At 54.6% G+C, this 23,280-nt stretch overlaps 1 protein-coding gene across 1 annotated transcript; it reads left to right on the top strand.

Annotated features, from left to right (window-relative positions):
* Window positions 1-578: 578 nt before the first annotated feature.
* Window positions 579-13,943, top strand: CYTIP (cytohesin 1 interacting protein). The gene is made up of 8 exons (XM_075511615.1): window positions 579-743; window positions 3,936-3,985; window positions 4,320-4,374; window positions 7,099-7,201; window positions 7,335-7,428; window positions 7,885-7,954; window positions 11,976-12,042; window positions 12,574-13,943. The coding sequence occupies exons 1-8, from the start codon at window positions 579-581 to the stop codon at window positions 13,044-13,046; spliced, it is 1,077 nt and encodes a 358-aa protein (XP_075367730.1). The 3' UTR covers window positions 13,047-13,943.
* Window positions 13,944-23,280: the final 9,337 nt, after the last annotated feature.

Below are 23,280 nucleotides of genomic sequence, written 5' to 3'. Positions count from 1 at the left end.
CAGACCCGCTTTGCTGGGCAAGCATTGCTCCCGACCGAAACGCAAACGCGCTGCTGATGGCATTGCTCTGCTCTTGCTCTTGCTCCTACTCTCAGACTGTGGCCTTCAGTTCTTGCTTTCCTCCCTGTGGCTGGGAAGTCATGCACTGACACCGTTATCCGGGGAAAGCATTATTTTCCCATCTTTGCCAAAAGGTAATTTGAGCAACGCAAGGGACGCCGAGCAAGTGAGAGAATGCACAGGTTGAATTCAGGCAAGTGTCTGAAGCAAGTAGTGCCATAAGGACAAATCACTGCAGAGAGAAGAAGCTGTTTGGTGAGAATTTTTGTGTGCAGGAATGGAAAAATTAAGCAGGTTTCTTTAATTGTCAAGCCTAATTCTTAACTCTCCTATGAGCACAACTGAGTGCCCTGGTGATCTGCTAGAAGAGATTTATGTAACGTGCACCTAAACCACAGGTCACGTGGCCGGCTTTCCGGTCTTGTACTTTTTGATCGCTCGAAGGGGTGAGCATATTTTAGTTTCCTCAGCCATGCTGCAGCGTTTAGCAATGCTGTTTTAAATGCCCTTCCGCCGACATGGCTCTAAGACGGCTCATTCAGCAGAACCATAACGCCAACTTCGTAGGCTTCGGCGCCAGCCCCGCCTGCGCTGTCGGGGGGGACCAGGCTCTGCCGATGGACAGCAGGAGGATCCAGCACCTGGCCAGCACGGTGGGGACGCTGCCCCGCGGGCGCAAGCAGGTACGGGGCGGCTCCTGTGCGCCGGGAGGCTGACGGCTCCTTTCAGGAGCGTCTGCAGGTGCGAGTGGAAGCGGCCAAGTTTCCCAAGCGAGCGCAGGGCTTCCCTGCGGAGCCACACGGCTCCTGATTTCGGGGTGCTAGCAGGATTGCCACCGGGCGCCTTCACCCCAGCCGGTTTGGGGATTGCAATGAAATCTTTGCGACACCGGCAGCGTGGGAAGCTCCTGAGAGGAGCGAGCAGAGAGGCATTCTGCCTGCGGGGGCCCGGGCACATGAAGGGCTTTTGCAGCCGAGATCCTGCCCCGTCTGCGTTTCTTCTCCATTTACAGCCGTGCTGTGAGTCAAAAGAGGCTCCTGCTGGCTGGGTGTTCCCTTAAACTTGCATTTACTTCAGTATAGCGGCCTGGCTGGGCTGTTCTTTGTTCTGCAATGCTGACAGAAAGCCCCTACCATGAGTTATTTCCATCCGGATTTTGGAGTATTTTGCTACAACTGTTGGGGCTGGTTGGGCTGTCTCTCTCATCTGGGCTTTTCCCCCAGAATAGAAGAGCACAGTCGTGCACATTTCTGCTGTTTGCAACTGGATTGCCACAAAACTCGCTCTTGCTCTTGCTGTAAATTGCCAGCTGAGCAATTCCAGCTTTGGTCTATTTGTCTAGCCTGAAGAAGCCTAAATAGAAAATGTTTGAGACACATGATAATCTGAAAGTATTATCAGAAAACTGGTGCATAATATCTGCGCACTTAAGGCTTTGCTTTGTTCAGTAGTGGAAACGCGCTTAATCCTTTTCTTTGTACAAGCGTGGGGAGATAAAGGAGAGCCAGAGCCAGACTAATCTTGGGAACGCTGCTGGGTGGCATCCAGCTCCCGCGGCTGTGATGGAGCAGCCCTTTGTGTGGCAATTGCTGCCGGCGCAGGGGGAGGCTGACGGTAACGGCTGCGACGTGGCTGTGCCTGTTAAAGATGAATTGCGGCACGGGCGTCAGGCCTGAGGACCGCTCTGCCCGGACCGTGCCTGATGCTGGCGTGCGGCAGGGGCCCAGCAGCCCGGGCGCACGCCTGCCGTTAGCTCTGTCACTGGCGTGCGGTTCGTCAGTACGCGGGCAGTCTCGCCCTCCTCGCCCGTCTCTCCCCACAGAAGTGCATGTTTACTAAGCGGGGTGTTTCTGGAGGTGTCACGCTGTGGCATCGTCTTATACTGCTGAAGCCCGAGACATTTGGTTATACTGACCAAACTCTACAAACATTTTTGTGATAATGGAATTCCTTATTTGTGGTTCACTTTTATGGGAGGAATCGATGTTTAACACAGATCCTGGCTTTTTCCAGAGAGCTCTTCAGGCACAGGTCTCCCTGGCCTGAAGCAGCAATTGTGGATGCTCGTGGCCAGGACCACGCATGCACCGGCTCGGAAATGCTGGGCAGCGACCACAAGAAACTGCAGAGGCAACTGTCTGCGGTTACCTTAATTTATGTGTGCTTTCTGCCTTTTCTGACGGGTGTTAAGTTTATAAATGCCCATGGAGTTTTAGGGGAAAGGTACAAAAGAAAGGTGAGGTCTTGGCATAGCAGAGACGTGATTTGGGCGCTGCCTAGATAATAGTTACAGCATTAACGGGAATGATGGCAATCCCTGGCCTTCAGAACCTTGGAGCCTCACCCAAGGTTTTAGCATTTTGAAGGGTCCCCACTGCTGGAGAGATGCCCCGGTGCTGTGTGCCCGTCAGCCCCTCGTCCTTCCACAAGAGCACAAGCGCCCGCGCACCCGGGGACGCAGCAGCCCAGCCGCAGCCCGTGGCACAGGGTGGCCGCGTGCCGAGCCGCGGCCCTGGCTGCCCCTTACTCCCCTCGGTGCACTGCGATAAAGCAAGGCGATCTCCAGAGGAGGAATATTCCCTCTCTTGCTTGAAAACACAGGGCTGCCGTGCAGGTCGGTTTTTTTAATTACGCAAAATAAGACAAGCGGATTGTGGACATTGCAAGGAGCAGAGGGACGTCCATCTCCGATGCCCTGTCAGATGCAGGGGTTTTCTTGAGCAGTCATGCCTCTTGTCTTTCCCATTTCTACTGTCCTCGGAAATTACACCTCCGGCAGTTTGGGGAATAGTTCCCTGCTCCAAGCACTTTTGCCGTCAAGATTTTCCTTGGGATTCAACCTGAATTTTTCCACTTGTTCTCAGGCTTTTTCACAGCAACATCTATCACCCTAAGTGGCACCTTCCTGCCGCAGGGTCTTCCAACTGGTGTTGCTCAGGGGTCTCCCAGCCAAGTTACTTCTGGTTCCAGACCTCTCTCCCCCTCCGAAGTAGGTGTTTGTGAATTTATGAAAGCCAATTGTGAAGATGTCAAATTATCACCCCTGCGCAAAAAAAGCCTTGTGTTGCTTCATTTTATATTGGCTGGCGGTAGCTCAGCTCTCAGTTTTAACTTATTGTAGGGAAGATTGGATAGCTGGCACATGGCCAATTTTTTCTAATCAACTTGGAACAGGTACAGCATTACTGTCTCCCAGCGAGGATGCCCGGACGTTTTCTGGAGGTGAACAACTGAAAGAATATTATGATGTGCTAAGAGTGCCCATGGTTTTTTTATTTTGGAAATACTCAATTTTGTATTTAAAAGGTTTGGAAAAGTGAAAGAGCTGACCTATAGCCAGTTTTCCAGGGCTTAATTTCCAACACAATAAAAACAAACATGAATTCCTTCAACAGCCGCCTCTTGCAGGTCAACGCAATCCTTCACACCAGAACGTGTCGCAGCTGATATTTGTCTTGCAGCAACGCCAGTTAAACGTCCTCTACGGGCGTTGATATCAGACCTGTCCCTGTGTAAAATCACTCTAACTCACTTGGAAAGCGGCCGTGGGGTGGAGGAAGACTTCTGGGGCAGGAGGGAGCACCTTTCCCAAGGAGGTCGTTGCTGTTGGCTGCTGGCGCTGCCTGTGCCCGGCTGCGCACACCGTCAGGTGGCTTCGAACACGACGATGAGTTGTCTTGTGTGCTGGACCTAGCTGCTCTTTCTCCTGGTCTAAAAGTTGGAGTTCTCTTCTGAGGGAGAGGCTGCGCTGGTGCAAGCTGGTGGTGGGATGCCACCAGCTAGTTTTAGTTTTTCTCTAAACTGCTGATTTTAGCCATGTGCCCCAAAGAACCATGAACCTACTGACCCTTTTCCACTCCCATTTCTGGTTACAGCTTGCCTTAACCAGATCCAGCTCCTTGGGCGACTCCTCCAGGCCGCAAAGGTATGAAGATATTCTTCTAATAATCACTGTTACTTACTTATTCAGCGTGCAACGTGTGTCCTGGGCATCTTCCCGTTTAGCAGCCCTAGAGGGGTAAGGGTGCAAGGCAAAGAGTGGGACCCAGCCCCTGGGACGTGCAGGTGGAGTTGTGACATCTAGTGTGAGCAAGGAGAGAGCAGGCACCACCGCTGCAACGCCTGAGGGAAGGCGAGCTGATACCTGTGAGCACAGGCAGGGGCGACGCCGGGGACACGGTTGCTTTGGTTAGAGATGCAGAGTGCACGAGGCTTGGCACCCCAGCAGTCATACGGAATTCTGTGTACTCTTCTTGCAGACACCTCGTTGCTATATTAAAAGAAGATAAAGAGACGTTCGGGTTTGAAATCCAGGTAAGACTTAAATGACAAGTCGATTAGTTTAAAAATAAAATATGGTGCAATCTCTTAAGTGTCCCATCCTCAAAATTAGGTTAAGACAGCATAGAGCAGAGGAAGATATCTGTCAGTTCCTCGTGAAATTTGAAGAGCTTACAGTAATGATACAGAAATAGGATACATTTCCAAGGATTTTTTCATAGCGAAGGTCACAGATGAGAATTTCTGGCCTTCTCACAAGTCAGAGTGTTGCATGTAGGAGAAATCTCATCCAAATCCAGGTATGAAGCAATGGCAATGCCTTCTTACCTTCATAAGTGAATATCTTTGGTGAGAATTGCATATAAGAATATTTTAATATAAAAAAGAGAGATAAAAAGTTCTCTCTCCAAAACTACATTATACTAGCATTTTACTAGCTCCTTTAACATATATAAAGACATATGTATTTTTTAAGTAGATGTACAGTATTGGTATGGTTTTTTAACACATAACTGCTAAGCATGACGTTTGGGGGGGCTAAATCACGTAGGAAGAAATTCTGTTAGATGTAGAAGTCAGTAAATCATCAAAGAGGAAAACCAGAATCTTCTCAGGAGAACTGCGAATGGAAGATTTTTGTTCTGTAGATTTTTGTGAGAAAGGTAACTCTTGCATCAGTAGGCCTGCTCAAATCCCGGTTACAAACAGAAAATAATCCCAGGAATAAATGGATGTCATTTTGGGGGCCGCAGGTTGTGGCAATACCTGCAGGCAGGAGCCTGTTTGTGCCCGCGAGACCCTCCCACGTTGCCCCTCTTTTTCTTTTACTGTGGTGGCAGGGCGTCTTCAAAGCTCTTGCCTGTATCTGCACAAAGGGAAAAGAGTATTTGCAGTGAAATTAGTGTATTAGGAAAAGCTTAACTTTTTCAAACTTGGTTCTGTGACTAATGAGCAGGTAAGCGTTCAGCTCGCGAACAGTGGAGAGCTTTCAGAAAGGAGGATAATTGAGTCAATTATTGGGCTTTTATATAAATTGTCAGGGCAGATTTTCATTATGTGTGACATTCTGATTAAAAATAATTGTTCTTGGCACATTTTCTTCCTGAATTCAGTGTGAGCACTTCACTAGAAGGTCCGGGCTATGGAAAGGCAGCATCTGTCTGACGCTAAGGATAAGCCATTATTTAGAAGCTGTAATTTCATTACTACAGGTTAAATTTAGGCAAACCAGAATAAGATGATGTGAAACTCTAGGTCTACCATCTGCAGGGAGCTCGTGAGAACTGCAGTGATGGCCGAACGCCAGAGCTTCTCGCGTGTTACCGCTTCTTCTCCCACGTCCCACTCACGGAGCAGAGCCTGGGGGCGAGACGGACGCCGCGCGGCTCCCAGAGTGCCTGGGTGCTGGCAGAGCAGGCGCGCTGGTAGCACAGCTCTCCCCTCACTGCAGGGAGCTAGGGTGTCCCCTCCAAAACCATGGCCCACCCGTCTTCTGCAGTCCGTGGGGAGAAGAAGGTACACGACACGGAAGTCCACCGTCCTGGCTGGAGTGCTTCTCTCGGGACCACCAGTCACTCCCTGGAGATGTCCGCCTCTCCCGGTGGCTCTGACGGGGACGTCGAGACGCCCCTGTGCAGATGGCCCCAGTTAGGTGGGACGAATCCCATCCTGCTTGTCCAGCTGGTATCGCTCAAGCTGGCCCAGTCTTTCAGGCTGGTAGGTGAGACCTACCACTCTGAAACAGGTCAAAAAAAAAGGCGAGTGTGACCTGCAGTGGCATGTCCTCCGAGACCCTCACGTTTCACTCGGTGCTCTTTGCTTACCCAAAAGTTTTCCTGTTGGTCTAGGGGCTGAAATCACTGCGTTGGTGTGTTTTGGCCAGATAAGCTCTGAACTCACCCAGTCTTCATCCCTATTTGTTCCACGCTGACTGAGAAATTTGGGAACCTAACATGACTTCTTATACCTGGGTTAGATGTGGCTGTCATAGGTTTTCAAGAAGCTCAGCTTCAGTCTTAAATTTTGGTAGGAAGATGTGGCTAAATACTGATATTTGCATGTAACCAAGAAGACATTTCCTGTCACTGCAAGATCTGGTCAGGTTGCATCGCCTACTTTTGCACTTTTCTAAACGCATGTCAGCACTGATAATCACATGATGGATTTATACTTAGAATTACTTAATGTATATTTAAATGTGTAAGTCAAGAATAAAAAGCACTTTTGAGGAGGTGTGGGGACGTGTGTGGATAACGAGTTTAAGAGGCCAAAAGAGCAAAAGCAGGTTCAGCTCTTCTTGCCTTTCACTTCTCATTGCGAACCGATCAATCTGGCAGCACCAGCTGACTCCACGCGGCGCTCGCAGTGGGTAGGGGTCAATCAGCTGGAAAGCCTGAGCCGCTCCCTGCCATGCGGAGGCTGGCAGCATGAAATACCCTTCCCGCAAGCAATCCGCATCCAAGCTAACAGATGTTCTTGACTGAAGTTACCGGCTTTTTGATAATGATTAACCAACTTGCTTTAAAACTAGTTTTTTGCAAAAACAACGTACAGGCATCTGTCAGGTGTCTGCTGTTCTCTATCACAAGAACGCAACTTCTAACTGTTAGGTTGTAACATTCTGGTGTTCTCACTTCCATGATAATACACCCTGCTCGTCACAGCCTTCTCATTTAACAAATGTGTAAAAAGACTATCAATTTTTAAATTTTTTTCATGGCTTTAATATTGGTAACACTGTCGCTTTGGTATTAACAGACTATTAGATTTCCACACCAAAGCGATTACTCCCTGGAGGTATGCACTTACGTCTGCAAAATTCAAGAAGAAAGTCCCGCCCATCTTTCAGGCCTTCAGACTGGTAACTATTCATGCTTTTTTCCTGCTGTGGGTGGCCTTATCTTGCTTTTCTCCCAATTACTTTTGTTGTAGAGCATGTGGAAGGTGTGCATGTGCTGCAGATGCTAATTTTCGCCCCTGTGTATCTCTAACAGGCGATATCCTCGCCAGCATCAACGGCATGAGCACTGATGGTTTTAGTCACAAGCAAATAGTAGACTTGATAAAGTCTTCAGGGAACTATTTAAGGTAGGCATCCTTCCTTCAAATGGTTTTTAGCTTAATAGTCTCTCCTGCTGGAAGCCAAGGAAGCTTCTTGTGCCCCCCGGCAGTCCCGTGCTGTCCAGAGGCAGAAATCCCCGTGCGTTTGGTCGCGCAGAGCCGCGCTCTTACGGCCGGCGAGGGTTCAAGGGGGAGAGAGGAGCTCTGGGAAGGTGCCCCGGTGTTGCCTCCCCAGTCCCTGTTCTCCTGCCCCTGCCACGTGTTTGCGCGTCTCGCACAGCACCGCCGCTGCTGAGGACGGCCGTGGACGAGAGGGTCCGTGGGGCGGGGCGCTCCCCGCCGCTCCCCGAGGACCCGCGGCACCACGCGCTGCCGTGAGCTGCCGTGAGCGAGCTGCCGTGAGCTGCGGTGCGGGCTCCAGCAGCCCTGCCAGCGCTCGGCGCTGCTCTCCGCTTTGGTGCCAACGCCGCCCGTTCTTCACAGGTTAGAGACTGTCAACGGGGCCATGTTTCTGCGGAAAATGGAGCTCGAGGACAAGCTGCAGTTACTGAAGGTAACATAATTCATTAGTCAATGCGTTGCTGAACGCAGAAGGCTGTTGTGGAGTTATTGCTAATGGGGGTAGGGGGGTGTCCGTGGGCCTGGGTGTCCTGGCAGGGGGCAGACACCCGTGTGTCCCCCGCTGCCAGCCCCCCCGCTGCGGTCCCTGTAATATGTTCTGTATATTTTTTTGGTACTATCTTCCCCCACAACAATTTCTGTAACTCTCTAAATATTTCCATCTCTGCCTGTGTCTCAGCTGTGCCCAGCTGGTAGGCAATCCTCCCCTGTAAGAACAGAACAGCGTATTTCAATGTACTCTGTATTTAACAGAAACGGAAGGCAGGCTTTCACAAGCAGAGCTCAGGCTCATTAGGGATAGCACGCTGATGGCACCTCTGACTTGTAGAAGCCCAGTCCGAGCAGCCGGGCTGGCAGCAGGTTTTTGGGTGCCGGCGCCCCGGCGTGCCTCTCCGCTCGCCCCGCTGCAGCCGCCGTGCCACAGGCGCCGCAAGGGCCAGGGCTTTCCAAAGCCGGGACTCGGTCGACCTGAGTGAAGGGTTTTTCCTTATGGCAACTCTATGCCAAAACCCTCCGCACAGGAGTATGGTACTTTAAAAAGTGCATTAAAAATTAAGCTGGCTAGAATAAACCTCGTGCCAAATGCATTAGGCTTGCCAGAGCTGAGCAGCAGGGACAGGGTTTGCCATATGTGCCATTGCCTATAACATATAAGTCCTGCCACGGGGGTGATTTCATGTTTAGTATTTAGTGTGTTTAAAACAATGTTTATGTAATTTGGTTTGCGTTGCATTTATGAGAGTACAGCACAGGGCGTTGTAATTTGCTGCATTTGATGCTGTAGACGATGCAAACGGTAGCCGTGGGGGCTGGAGGCTGGGGACAGGAGGTGTCCCCTCCCTGCCTCCGCTGGGCTGCGGCTGCGGGGGGTGCCACGTGCAGAGCCTGGCTGTACGGGCCATATCTTGGTCACTGTCACTTCAGCCTAGAAGGTGGGCACGGGTGAGGAGACCAGGGGAGACCTCCAGGAGCTCCGTTTCCCCTCCAAGGCTCGTTACACTGACGGGGGCTATGGAGGATGCTTTTGGGAATAGCTGGGACGGTTTTAGGCATTGCTTCCCCAGCCGGCTGTTATTTTCTCTCCGAAGGAGGTAAAACTGACCGACGGGCGGTGGGGGCTCTCGGCTCGCGGGTGGTGGGACCGGCCAGGAGAGCCGAGCCCGGAGGCAGCGCTGGTGCTCCCTGCGGGGCTGGGGCTGGGACCGACCCCTGCGCAGCCGGCGTGGGCCGGCAGGCTGGGAGGCGTCGGGAGACCGGATCGCGTGGAGCTGCGCGTAACCGCGTCCCCGGTGCCCGAGGCTGGCGGGAGCCGGGGCGGCGGTTGGGGACGGTGAGGCCGCCCAGCGGGACGGCTAGTCCAGACACGGTGAGCAACGAGCCAGACCCCAGAGCAAGAGAGTTCATCGCTGTGTTAATGAGAACGCAGCAGCAGGATGCTTCCATCCCGGCCACGGTCAGTGCTCTGTGGCAAGCCGTTCAGTCTGGTCCCTTAGAAATCTGGATGAAATAACTGCTAAAGTCACCAGAAATGGGCCATTCCCCCCCCCCCTCCCCTTTCCAGGGAAATTATAATGCCAAAATCTCCAAATCTGTTGTGAAAGGTTCTGTTTCAAGAGGGGAGTTTTTAGATAACAGCTGTTTCCCAGAAGTGCCAAACCTCTGCAACAAGCATCGTTACAGAGTAAAACATGGGTGTGTGCCTGGCCCTGTGCTCTCACACAGTGTGGCTGCAGTGGAAAGAACCTAATTCTGATTATAACTGTCTCCGATGCCTTGCTGAAGGGCGTGCTCGGTTGCTGCAAACCCCTGCAACCGCAGCGAGACGGGGACGGGCCCGTGAACGCTAAGCGTCACAGGTTCGGACGTGCGGTCGCACATTGCCCTCGGGATGCAGCAGCGAGCGGGGCAGGCACCGGATGCAAGGATGCAGGATGCGGATGCAAGGCACCGCAGCTGGGACGCGCGCCCCTCTGCGCCCTCCGCCGTGCCGGTGGAACGGGCATCCCGCTGCCAACAGATACCCGCTCCGTGCATCGGTTACTCTGACACTCCCACCGCTATGACAGTTTAATGAGATGGGAGAAACCAGGACCAGGAGGTGGTAGCTCTTCCAGCTGGGTCCGGATGGGGAAAACCTTTGGGCAACGCCCCGGCATCTCTTGCATACAATTTCCTAGGTTTAGTTGAATTAATTACAGACTTCTAAAAACTACTTTATTCAACATTGTGTAGAGATTGTAAGAGCAGACTTCTCTGGACTAGTTCTCCTTAAAAGCTGTCATTGCTCCCGTTTTGCAGGTGAGCCTGTTTTAGCGTTGTAGGAACAGCGCTTGGGGGAAGCTGGAGCCACGCCGTACCTCCGATTTGGCGAAGGCTGCCCAGCCGATGCACCAGCGCTCGGCCAGATCATGTCCAAATCCGCTAGGAAGCGACTCCGCGAGCAGAGCAGCTGGGGAAAGGCTTGTTTCCCGGTGCCCTTGTAAATCACTCCTGCTCCGAACACTGAGGGAGCCCCGGGAAGAGCCTCCCTGCCGCCCCCCCTCCTGCTGCTGGGGGCTGCCCGGCCTCTGCCGGGTGCTGGCCGCTTGCCGCGCGGGTGCTGCTCGCAGGGCGTCCTGGTGCCTCGCCACCCTGCAGCCGGGCCGCGGCTTTCATTTTGTGATTGATTTTTCTGAAATCTGGAAAAGAGAAAAAAATGTGAATGCAGTAACAGGATTGCCCACGCAAGCTTAGTCTGGTCGGTTTGGGTGTACAAGACGAGATTTGCCAGCCCGTCGGCTGCGTGTCTGAGGTGCACCGGGCTCACGCAGAGGCCCACCTCCTGGGTATTTTTTTTTTAATTGTTGTGGTTTAGCCCCAGTCGGCAATTAAATACCACCCAGCCGCTCGCTCACCCTCCCCCCCCGGTGGGATGGGGGAGAGAATCGGAAGAGCAAAAGTAAGAAAATTCGTGGGTTGAGATAAGAACAGTTTAATACTTGGGGGGTGGGGGTGGGGGTGTGAGAAATTGTAATGAAAAGGAAAACAAGAGAGCGAGAGGAACAAAACCCAGGAAAAAACCAAGTGATCCAACTGCTCACCACCCACTGACTGCAGCCCAGCCCGTCCCCGAGCAGCGATCGCTGCCCCCTGGCCAGCTCCCCCCAGTTTCTATACTGGGCATGACGCCGTATGGTCTGGAATAGCCCTGTGGGCAGTGGGGGTCAGCTGTCCCGGCTGTGCCCCCTCCCAGCTCCTTGTGCACCCAGCAGAGCATGGGGAGCTGAGAAGCCCTTGCCCAGTGTCAGCACTGCTCAGCAACAGCCAAACCAGCAGTGTGGTATCACATTATTCTCATCCTAAATCCAGAACACAGCACTATAGCAGCCACTAGGAAGGAAATTAAAACCCAGCCAAAACCAGGACATTAATCAACTATGCAATAGTTTATTTTTACACCAAAAGCTGACCTGCAACAGAGGGAAGGAGAAATGTTGCTCAGTGTTGGACGGCACGCAGCACTGAGAGGCTGTAAGGATGCACAGGGCGGTGCGTTCTTAACACGGGGTCAGGGATGGTCGGCTGCGCCAAGCCTGCGCCGCGCTGCCGGGCCCAGGAACGAGGAGCGGGGTGCCCGTTCCCGGCTGGTGGGCTCCGGAGCTGCGGGGGCTGGAGGAGGGCAGCCTGCGGGCTGCTGAGGGGGCTGCTGTCGCCGTTGCTGGCTGAAGAGGAGCAGCGTGCTCTCCAGGTTTCAGGCTTCTTCCTTTCGGCTCAGACGTGTACAGTGCCTCAGCCGAAGCACCCAGGACGTGAGTGGGCTTGTGCTTTCTGGAAGAAATTTGCTGAACTCTGGGAAAATTGTCTCAGTTAAAAGAGGGACATACAAGTGCTTCCTGTAGGTGACCTGTACTTTCTTTACAAGTGTTTTATGCTTCTGCAAAAGTGTATGACAGAGCCCTCTTTCTCCTCCACAGCAAACCCTGCAGCAGAAATGGGTGGAGTTGCGCTCCCTGCTCTTACAGGAACAGCGCTTGCTGCACGGTACGTCCTCGTTTCCGGGTAGGAAACCGCAGCGCTGCCGAGTCCTTCTGCGGAAACGCTGTCTGATCAGTAAAAAGCAATTTTTAATCTGATTTTCATTTGCTTTCTTTTTCCCCTGTTAATGAAGGCACGGGGCTGGCCCTGGGAAAGCTTTTTTTCCGGGAGTAGTGAATTTGGACGCTGCTTGACTAATGCACAGACCAAAGGCTCTTTTGCATGAGTTCTAGGAAAGGAGTTGATGTGGGTTGCAAAGTTTTTTCCCATTCTTATTTCAGACTAATCAGGGAGAGTGTTGTTTGTTTGGGTTTTTTATGGCTTGCCCGGGGAGCAGCTTTGATGCTGCACATGGGGGAAGGCAGGGGCAGGGAGCACCCCACAGCTGGGAAACAGCTTCCCACGAGGGAAAGGGGCTGCCCCCCGCGCTGAGATGCTGGGCACGACGTTTCCCTGTGCCACCGTGGCACGGGCGTCCCGCTCTCCGGCCTGGGGCAGACGCCGGTAAATGGCGCTTCTCTTTGGCTTCTCTTCCAGGGGAGGTGAACGACAACGCTCTGCTGGGCGCGCTGGAGCTGGAAGAGCCCAGCTTGCGTGGTGGCTGCAGCACGCCAGGACCCCTCTTCCCGACGAAGCCTCGCTTCTCCAGCGAGAGCAGCTCCCGCAGCTGGCTGAGCTCGATGACCGTGGACAGCGAGGACAGCTCCTACCAGAGCGGCACCTTCGAGGATTCGGCTGCAGAGAGCCTGAGCCGCCAGTCGAGCATGGATGACGACTGCTTCTTCCCCAGGGACGGGGACGGCACTGCCGGGAGGTCCTCTCTGCGGAGGAACCGCAGCATCAGCCTGGCCAGCAGCGGGTCCATGTCCCCGCTCTGGGAGGGGAGCAGCTGCACCAGTAGTTTTGGGACTCTCCCGCGGAAAAGCCGGAGATCCAGTGTCCGAAAGCATCTTTTGAAATTCATTCCGGGCCTTCACCGGGCAGTGGAAGAGGAAGAAAGCCGGGTCTGACATCGCACGTGTCATCCTTGCTGTCGGGGGCTCTGCACGTGGGACTGCTGCGTGGCTGGGACCGAGGGCAGCAGCTCACCCGGAAGCAGGCCGGGGGTGAAGCGCGGTGGCACGGCATGGCAGTCCTCCGGACAACAGCACTGATGATATTTAAAAAGCTCTGGGGTTTTTAATTATTTTAATTTTTAATCAGAGCACACTGTGGACCTCTTCATTAACGTGAAAAATGACCAACTCTGAAATGTGAAGAACCTTTGCAGAACTTCCTCAGCATATGTTAGTGTTAATAACAGTTTTTAATTGAATGCAAAATTGATAGCTATTTATTTCCTGTTACCAAAGTCATAGTCTTCCAAAGGTCTTCAATAAAGCAAGGGCTTCTACTAAATCCGGTGACAGAGTCCCATTAGAAAGAGGATGGAGCCCAGGGCGTACGACAGAGAGAGACCTGGGCAGTAACGTTTTGAAACGAAGGGCAGAGATTTGCCCGGGGTTTGTGGCGGGTGATTTACGTGGGTGTGCTGGAGCAGGCCAGGAGCACGCTTGCCAACTCCCCCGGCACGTGCCTGGCCGTCAGGACCCGTGCCGGCCGTTCCACTGCGGGGCGGCCCGTGCCGGCTCCCGCTGCCTGTGCAAGGCCATTGCCCTGAGACGCTGCTGCTGCTCGAGGACGTGCACGCTCGATACGCATGTCAGAAAAAGAAAGGGTGGACTCCACAGTCCGCTTCCCAGTCTCCGAAGCAGGGATCGGTTCCCCTGGTCAGCCGTGCTGACAGCATCGATAGACAGATTTACAAAGTAGACGCCAGCTGCCATCGCTTTCGCATCTCTTAGCGGCCGTTGTATAAACCCTGCAATAACCACAGTCGTGATCTGACCAGCTGCAATCTCTGCCAGTAGCTGATATCCCATGTCCTGCCAAACCCATCCCGTTGCAGGGGACTTAGAGCAGAAAGGACCCTCCTGAGCACGCACGCAGCCCTGGGCTCTTCTGCTGTGCCAGTGTGCGGGAAGCCGGTGGCGTCCGTGCGCTCACTGCCCTCAGCAGCTCCGCGTGTCCGGAGCAGGGTGCAGCGGTCACCGTGCACCCGCGTGGGCTCCTGTGTCAAACACAGGCGGAGCGGTGGAGAGCACCAGCACCGCTGGGCAGAGGTGCGAGCAGGCCGGCAGCCCCCGTCGAGGGAGCCCTCCCCAGGGAAAAGGGGCGAGGAGCGCAGGTCTGCGTGGTTTGGGAGGGAGGCAAGGGGCCGGTGGCAGCGGCTGCCGCGGGGAGGGTGCGGGCGGTGGGCAGCGGGGAGCCGGCAAAGGGTGGCGGGTCTCTGCGCGTCTCCTGCTGCCCGGCCCGGCTCTGCGGCGCGCTGCCGAAGCTGCGGTGCTCTTCTCTGCGGTGCCTGCCAGCCTCGCTAGAAACGGCGTTTTCCGCACGGTGCCAGCTCGGCGAGAGTCCCTGGGGCGCCGGGCTCTCACCGCGCCCCCGGAGGGCACGGCGCTCAAGTCGCCCGGCTGGAATTTTACCAGGTTTGAGAAAATACTCGTCCGCTTACAATGATGTAACCATATGGCTCAGATCGATGCGACCTCTTTCAGGTGAGAGAAGTAAAGGCAGAGGATTGTCTTGCAGGGACGAGCGGGATTGCTCTGCACCTGGGCGCGGTGGCAGGGGCAGGTCACGCTCTGGGGACCTCCTCGGAGGGCTGTGCCTGGGACCTGGTCCCTCTGCGGTCCCGGGGCTGCAGGAGACGCCCCTTGGGCTGGTGTTCCCACTGCTCGTCGGCAGGACGGTCATTAGCTGTTCACATTTCTTCAGGAGCAGAGGCTTCAGGCGGTAAGATTAACTTGATAGCTTATATGAAGTGATTTAATAAATATGGGCATAGATGTGAAGAAAAAGAGAAATTTTATTTCCCTCTCAGGCAACACGGAAATAGGCTGTTTGTTCAGCCCAAGCAACCTAATTATGTTTTCCAAATACAATTGGAAGAATTTAAAATATAATTTAAGTACCTTGTGTGACTCATTCGTCTTTTGACCGAGCAGACCATGCGGTTGTTTACCAGTCAGGTACCGCTGTGGCAGGATTTCCTGGTCTTTTCAGAAACTTCAGGCTAAACCCAATAGCTTTTCTCTGAGATGAACCTCAAATAAAAACAACCTGTTCCCAATACTTCTCTAATTAATGAATGTTTCTAAGCCAGCAGAATCTGTACCGGCGTCTGTAATTTCTCTTAAAAGGATTAAGTAGATGGTAGCATGGCAAGTCTCCGGGAGAGCTGGAGGGCAACCAGGAGAGCAGCTCAGGAGGGTTTTACGTACGGGAACGACGTTCTGTCCGCACTGCTGGACCAAACCCCTGCCGTTCAGCCCGTGAGCCCCTCTGCCGTCGGTTCATCCCCCAGCCCCTGGGCCCGGAGCGGGGCTTTGGTCCGACACCTGCACGGATCCAAAGCCCATCCGACAGCCCAGGCTGGGGCACTGCAGTGCTGGTCCGGGCTCCGGAGCTCATTGCTAGACATCAGGTTTTTTGCCTGGGATTTGCTGTCTCAAGATAGAGTTTTACTTGTCTTTGCCAATAACGCCAGCTGAAAGGAAAAAAAAAGTAGAGATTATTTCTATTTGGACAAACGGTGCAGTTAAAGGCAGATATGTGGGTGTCCGAAAGCAGCTGTGGGCACAATAACCAGAACATCTGGTGAAGGTTGTTGTAGTGCCTCAGCGAGAACAAGCGGCTCCAGCACTCAGGAAGGGACCTCAAACTCAGTCACGTGCTGCCGCCAGGACACGCGGCTCCAGGAGCCAGACCGACAGCCGAGGGAAGAGCCGTGTCCAGCAGCTCCCCGCTTGCAGAAACACGGGGACGTTTCCAGCCGCTCTAAGCCTGGCGCGTTGCTGCACGTGGCCGTGGGCGCCTTGCTCCTCGGGAGCGGGAGCACGCCTCTCTCTGCCGGCCAAGGAGTATTTGGACCCACGACTGTCGCATGCATTTGTGTCGGAAGACAAAATATTCCTAGCCCGACGTGTCTGACCGGAGGGTTGAAGCTTTGCCCACCGGTGCTACGGACTCTTTCACTTGGGTGAAAATCAGTGCACGCCCGAAGCCAGGCCAGAGCTCTTTGCCTTGGAGCGTGTGGGCTGACTGGTCTCCAGAAACCAACAAAAATGTGTCAGCCTGACCGGGGCCTGCTTCGCTTTTCCCCCTACAGCTCCTGAATTAAAGTCTCCTTTTGCCTTTGTTGCAGCTGGTTTATAGAGACCCAGCGGCAGAGGTGGGGCTGGACAAGGTGCCTTGGTCACAGCCTACATCCTCCGCCTTGTTTTATAGACGGGAACAAAGGTATTTAAAACACTGTACGAACTCTAGTCCCTAAGGCTGCGTCTCCGGTGGAAATTAGTGCAGCTTTATGGTCTAAAGCAGTGATTCCTTTTGGTATGGAAAGTTAATTTGACATACCTTGGTGGATACGTGCTTGCTTTTAGTGTGGAAAGGCTGAATGAGCCTGGACACCCAACAAGCTTAAGAAAGGCCTTAAGAAAGACTAAATAAATGATGCTCTTCCAGCGGTGGCGAGAGCATGTGCTTTGGTTGCTACAAGACGACAACACGACACGTTCACGGCCACGATCAAAAACAGGATGTGGGTGGCAGGCGGGCTCTGCGGGGCCGCTGCCGCGGCTTCGAGATCAATGGTGCCTCAGCCTTGCGAGGGGAGGAAGGAGCTCACAGGCAAACCAAATAGCTCAGAGAGCAAAACGAGCCAGAAAGCTCTTTTAAAATGGCATTTCTCCGTGCAGAGAGCAATCTGGCAGGATCCCTGCTCTGCCTCCCGGCAGTCGGGGCGGGAGGAGGGTGTTCGGGCAACGCTGCGTGGTGACGCCGTGGTTCACGGGGTCGGGGCCCCGAGCGACGTCTGGGGAAGGTGCTCTGGACCTTCAGCAGAGGAGATGTTCTCACTGATCGCAGGGTCGTTGAAGGGTTTGCTTGATTTCCTAACAGCCGAGGGATTACCTTTTCTCTTCTTATCCCCTGTGGATAAAGGGGGCAATGCGAGTTTACTGAAGAAAGAAACGTGGCTGCTCTGAAGAATGCAATTCCTTTTTAAGCTTAAAACTTTAATTAATTTGCTGAATGCTACTGAGCCTGACCTCGTAAGGGTTCTTAACTGCTTAACCGGGTCTTGCCCAGTGCCCAGACCTAGGCAGCCCCTCCCTGAACTCAAGACCCTGCATCAAATACGGGCAAGACACGGTCGTGGCACTCAGCCCCCAGGGAATATTTGGTCCTAAATCTTTTGGCTTGGTTTAGCGCAGCACAGCGCGAGCTGAGGCGTCGCCAGCACAAGAGCTGGCAAACCCCACTGCCTTGGCAGCGCAGCCTGGCGGTGCTGGCCTCGCGGCAGCGAAGGGGCAGGAGCGGTGCGGGGACGCTCGGCCGCTCCCAGGGCGCAGCTCGGCCCCTCTGCTAAACACGCTGAACCCTGCGGCTCCAGCCCTGACCACGGGGCATCGCAGCGATGCTTCCCAAGGGCCGAGAAGTGCCTCTTCTGCTGCCCCGAGACCTGTTCCCCTCGGTCAGGCGGGGTTGCAGCTCTCTAGCCAGCCTTGCCCTCTTTTTATGAGCCTTGCAATATCTCAGGGGTTTTTTTGCTGGGCTCTCTTGGCCTGTAATTTCTACTGCGGAAGTTTTTTTCCACAAAACCATGAAACAGGTTGTGGCTTCTGCTGGGAACATTTCAAACCCAGTGGAAAATCATTCCGGCTTCAAGGCTGTACTATGCTGCAGAAACTCTCCCCTTGCAGATTAAAGGCCCAGCCCTGGAAGCTGCTGAAATACGTGAGGAGTTCCCGCGTTCCTCTGTCTGACCCGTGCGTCGGCATGTCCTGGGTTTTGCTCCGCTGCCGTTGTGCTCGGAGCAGGCGGCTGTCCCTTCAGCGAGCACCCTTCTGCGTGCTTTTCAGGGACGCTGCGCTTCTGCCTTCCCACGTGCAGTTCTGCTCTGCTGATTTCTGCTTTCGTACCCGACGTTTCCTTTTTCATGCAGCTGTTTTAGAAGTTTTCTTGTGTAGCAGCTGGTTGCACCCCGCTTTCACAGCATTGAAATGAAGATCACGAAACATAGTTATCACGGGCAACTGAGTTTGTCCTGCCTGTCGCTGCAAGGCAAAAGGGAAGCCCACCTTATACATGTATAAAGCCAAGAATTTAGTGCTTTACAGCACAGGCCAGCTGCTTGTTACTGCCGTCTGCATAAAACTATGGTTGTGCCACACACAGATAAGCCAAAGCAAAGCAAATTCACCACAGGCACCCGGTCAGTCACAGAAATCACCGTTGCAGCGAGTCCAAGCCGGCGGAGCCCAGACAGAGCCCGTCCAGCCAGCCCCAGCGCTGAGGCCTTGCGGCCTCGGTGCAAAGCCGGCGGCCCGCGACAGAGCACGGCAGGGGCGCGTCGCTGCCGCCGGCAATGCAGGGCTGCACGGCCGAGAAACGCAGCCGCGGGCAGGTGGGGACAGGAGCTTCTCCAGCGCAGGTGGAAGCGTCCGGGAGAGCAGGGAGCGGGGCTCTTCTGGCCGGGCTGTGCTCGCAGAGCCGCAGCCTGAGTTGCTTCTGTAAAGTTTGGCTCTTTCAGTACGGGCTTTTTCTTTTTCTTAAAGCTTAAAGAGGCAGAAATCACACCGCCTCAGGTTTGTGCAAACGAAATGTTTTCCTAGCCTTGAGAGGTGGTTTTGCCCAGCTCTGTTTATAAATAGCTGCCTGCGGTGGGAGGAACCCGCAGCTACTTTTTCATTTTTCCAAGTCCAGCTACGAACTCTGCCTGCTTAAAAATATCGCTGGGGATGCTGCAACGTCCGAGCAGCTTCCAGGCTCTCGGCCGCCGTCATGACCCGGGGTGACGGGCGGCCCCGCAGCTCCTGGGGACGGTCTGGGGAGAACACCCTGTGCAGGCAAATGCCTTCAAACGGGCAGGAGCTGCCCTCCCCTCACCAGCGATCCCTCCGGGCTCCTTGTGCGGTGTTTGCCAGGAAGAAAGCAGCAGCTGCCTACTTTTAACACCGTCAAAACTTGAATTATTCTGCACGTGCCCGTGGTTTGTAACCAGCGTGCCCTTGCTGCATCACTCGGCATGCATTCCTGTTTGTCAGAGGAAAGACGCTGCTGCTCCCGCAGCTCCGCTCTGCAGCCAAGCGTGGCCAGCGGGAGCATCGGGGCGGCAGCAGCAGCCCGGTCCCGAGGACGTGCGAGGGCTGGCTGGTGCCTGACACAGCTCTGCCAGGGGAACGCCCGTGTTCCGCCTTTCCTTTCATTCCTCCGCTGGGTGAAAAGTTAAAATTCTGAAATTTGCCATAGAAGAGGAATCCCAAGGTACGTTTTTGCATAAAAAATGCAGGATGGACAGGCTGGACAGGCTGGATCGATGGGCCGAGGTCAACTGTATGAGGTTTAACAAGGCCAAGTGCCGGGTCCTGCACTTGGGCCACAGCAACCCCATGCAACGCTACAGGCTTGGGGAAGAGTGGCTGGAAAGCTGCCTGGCAGAGAAGGACCTGGGGGTGTTGGTTGACAGCCGCCTGAATATGAGCCAGCAGTGTGCCCAGGTGGCCAAGAAGGCCAATGGCATCCTGGCTTGTATCAGAAATAGCGTGGCCAGCAGGAGTAGGGCAGTGACCGTGCCCCTCTACTTGGCACTGGTGAGGCCGCACCTCAAATGCTGTGTTCAGTGTTGGGCCCCCCACTACAAGAGAGACATTGAGGGGCTGGAGCGTGTCCAGAGAAGGGCAACGGAGCTGGGGAAGGGTCTGGAGCACAAGGCTGATGGGGAGCGGCTGAGGGACCTGGGGCTGTTCAGCCTGGAGAAAAGGAGGCTGAGGGGAGACCTCATCGCTCTCTACAGCTGCCTGAAAGGAGGTTGTAGAGAGGTGGGGTCGGTCTCTTCTCCCAGGTAACAAGTGATAGGACGAGAGGAAATGGCCTCAAGTTGCGCCAGGGGAGGTTTAGACTGGATATTGGGAAATTTTTCTTCACCGAGAGGGTTATCAAGTATTGGAACAGGCTGCCCAGGGAAGTGGTTGAGTCGCCATCCCTGGAGGTATCTAAAGGACGTTTGGATGAGGTGCTTAGAGACATGGTGTAGTGGTGGTCTTGGCAGTGTTAGGTTTATGGTTGGACTCGATGATCTTAAAGGTCTTTTCCAACCTATACGATTCTGTGATTCTGTGATAAACATAAGGTATTGATCTTGCTGACAAAATGGAAATGCTTGATTGCAGTTTGTTGACATGATCCGCAGGAGTTTTTCTCTGGGTGTTCAAGTGGAATGTAATCCCTCCTGGCTGCGCGCAGCGGTGGGAATGTCTGTCTCCAGTGCCACCACGCCTGTCATCCTGCCTGGCTTTCGGGTGGCATTGCATCTCCCATGGTGGCCCCGGGTTACGCGGCTCCTGCTCTAGAGCTGCTCCGGTGACCGTGCGTGGTGCACGTGCCCCCCCGGCAGCCAGGAGCGTGCACGAGCGGCTCCCGGAAACTGGGGAGCAGAGAGTTAACGACAGAGGAGCCCGCAGAGCTCTGCAAACACCCTGCCAACACCCTGCCGTGACAGCCTCTTCCTGCTCCTGGAATGAATTGGAATTGCTGTGGCTCTAATGATTTACCTCACCGACTTTCAAATCCCTGTTGTGCCCCAACGCCTCTGAAATCCCAGGTGCTATTTCTGAAATTTTAGCAAAGGATAGCTCAAACAGAAACTTCCTGCGTTAAAGGTCACACGGAAAATGATTTATAATAGATTCATGCAAATCGTGCTTCGATCACGAGGCGCTCATTTGGGAAAATGTGAATTGTCGAGAATTGGTTGTGTAACCAATAGATGGCACCAGGAAATATCTAACATTTTTTCAATATCTTTTTGCAATCAAGAAGTCAGGCAGGTGGGTTCCTGGGGAGATGGGGCAGGACCTGTCCCCGTCCCTGTCTCTGTCCCTGTGGGAGCTGATGTGGCTCCTGGGTCAGCCGGGATCCCCGCTTGCCAAACCTGGTGCCATGTTTTCAGCTTCGTCTTATTTCAAATTTAAAGCCTGGCCGTGAGTTCGCCCCACGCTCGAGCCCCGGTGCAGGATTTGTGCTGGCCGCGCCGAGCGGGGTGCGGTGCCCGTCACGGGGCAGCCATGGCCCCTCGCCCCACGCGATGGCCGCGTCCCCGCTCCGCCCTCGCGCCCGCTGCCGGGCCGGCGATGAGCCAGACTGGCCCGTGCGGGGCCGGTGGGGGACATCCCCGCGGCTGCCCTGCCCAGGGGCGCGGGTCTGCCCAAAGCCAGGTGTGACGGCGCGGATGGGCAGCGCGGGCGTCTGCTGCGTCTCGGCCGATGCGCCCCGGGTCGGCACTGCCTGTGTCGCCCGCGGCTCATTGGTCTCACAGGTACCTTAACGGCACAGCCCCAAGCTGACGGTGCAGCAGGAATGCTCAGGTAAGTCCCGGCCGTGAAACCTTTTTCAGCGGCGTTTCCACACTGAGGCAAACCCTGGGGACAGGACTTGTCAAATGAGAAATCACCTGCAGGCCCCTTTGGGTTATCGCAGGGGTATGGAAATAGCTTGATAAGAATGGGAAGTAACCTTCTCCTCGCCAGCCACCGGCCCGTGCCGGTGCCCAGCCTCTCGCCACCAGCCCGTGCCGGTGCCCAGCCTCTCATCACCAGCCCGTGCCGGTGCCCAGCCTCTCGCCACCAGCCCGTGCCGGTGCCCAGCCTCTCCTCCTGAGGCAACTGCTGCTGCGTTTTGTCAACTCACTTTCAAACCTCATCATCCATTTTTCTTGGACAAATTTTTCCAGCATAGGATTGATTTTGTAAATCAATTACACCAAACTCATTTTCATAACAATGATGAAAAGTTGTTGATTTAAAGATGCAAACTCACAGATGAACAAAACCAGCGGAAAGGCTTTGGACCCATTTCTAATCAAGGTCTGAACCCGACAAAAGGATTTCCAAATCCTAAAGCCCAAAGATGTCAAAAACGTTGTATCGTACGAACACAAGAAGTCATTCACAGCAGGAGATTACACCCTTATGTAAACCTGGCCTTGGGCAGCAGGGCTGAGATGAGTTCAGCTACGGTCAGAAGATGCCCCGGTGCTGCTCGGGCAGCCCTCCTGCTTCCCTCTGCCAGGGCTCCCCTCTGGCTCCCGGTAGCTTTAATTACTGATGTAAGTGCCGACCTCATCCCTTGCCCCTTCTATGTCCTTTTAACGAGAGTTTCTACCGCTGTAGAAGCCGCCCCTGCGACGGGGGCCGTGCTGGGCTGTGGAAGGGGACCGGCCGCGCTGACCGGCCCGGGCGCTGGGGCTCCCGCAGGCTGTGGGCAGGCAGCAAGCACCCCGCCGCCCGGCCGGCTCGGCCTCGGCACCTGCCGCCTCGGTTCACATCTCGTCACAAAACGGCACTTTGGCTTGCGGTTTTCTTTTTCATCTTCTGGTTCTGGCCCTGAGGGCCGAGCCCTTGAGGTGCGTTTCACTCAGCAGGTAATTGCAGATGCTCGGCGCCCGGCAGGACGTGGTCCTGCCTGTAAAGCTCGCGTGGCCGGGCTAAGGCCGCGCGGCAGAGGAGCGTGGCGTTGCGCCGTGTGCGGGGCATGTGCCCTTCCAAGCAGCCAGTTTGTTCCCTGACGAGCACAAAATGCGTTCATTGTCCGGCCAGCGGCACGGCGAGGTTTATCGGCACACAAACCCGATGGGGAATGTTAAGCGGGTTAGGTGGCAGCAGCGCTGCGGAAGGTGGTCACCCTCCGGGGATTAGAGGTCAGAACAATCGTGGTCCCTGTGACCAGGCGGAGGCACAAAGAGCCATTGTGCCGAGAGTACAAAATCTCTGTTTATTACCGTGGGGCTGACATGCTGAAAGACCCGCTCTCCACGCCCGCACAAAAGCTTCCTTGCTTCAGATTGTTTGTTTATGTAAATTAAAATGGTGCGTTTAATTATGCAACGGGACAAGCCTCAGCAACAAGCGAGGTGCTGATTGGATCGCCCCGTGGCCAGAGCCCGCTGGCAAGCCTCGGCACATCTGATGGTGCGACCGCGGACCCCGCTCTGCTGCAGCACCCGCAGGAGAGGAGACGCGCGTCGGCCATCTGAGCAGGGGAACAAAACCCCAGGGGAAAAGGGGTGCGGAGGAGCGCTCCTCACCCCAGGGTGCAGGAGCGGGGTGCGCAGCCCCGGTCAGCCGGCACGGCACGGCCCCAAGC

Source organism: Mycteria americana, chromosome 9, assembly GCF_035582795.1.
Source record: "Mycteria americana isolate JAX WOST 10 ecotype Jacksonville Zoo and Gardens chromosome 9, USCA_MyAme_1.0, whole genome shotgun sequence".
Classification (NCBI taxonomy): Eukaryota; Metazoa; Chordata; class Aves; order Ciconiiformes; family Ciconiidae; genus Mycteria; species Mycteria americana.
Note: the sequence above shows the minus strand (reverse complement) of the source record. Positions and strands in the feature narration are given on the sequence as shown.

Excerpts from the sequence above, each read along its gene's own strand:
- CYTIP (XM_075511615.1), top strand. The coding sequence starts at position 579 with ATGGCTCTAAGACGGCTCATTCAGCAGAACCATAACGCCAACTTCGTA. Across the intron at positions 744-3,935 it reads TGCCCCGCGGGCGCAAGCAG|CTTGCCTTAACCAGATCCAG; the intron begins GTACGGGGCGGC and ends TTCTGGTTACAG. Across the intron at positions 7,202-7,334 it reads TCTTTCAGGCCTTCAGACTG|GCGATATCCTCGCCAGCATC; the intron begins GTAACTATTCAT and ends TATCTCTAACAG.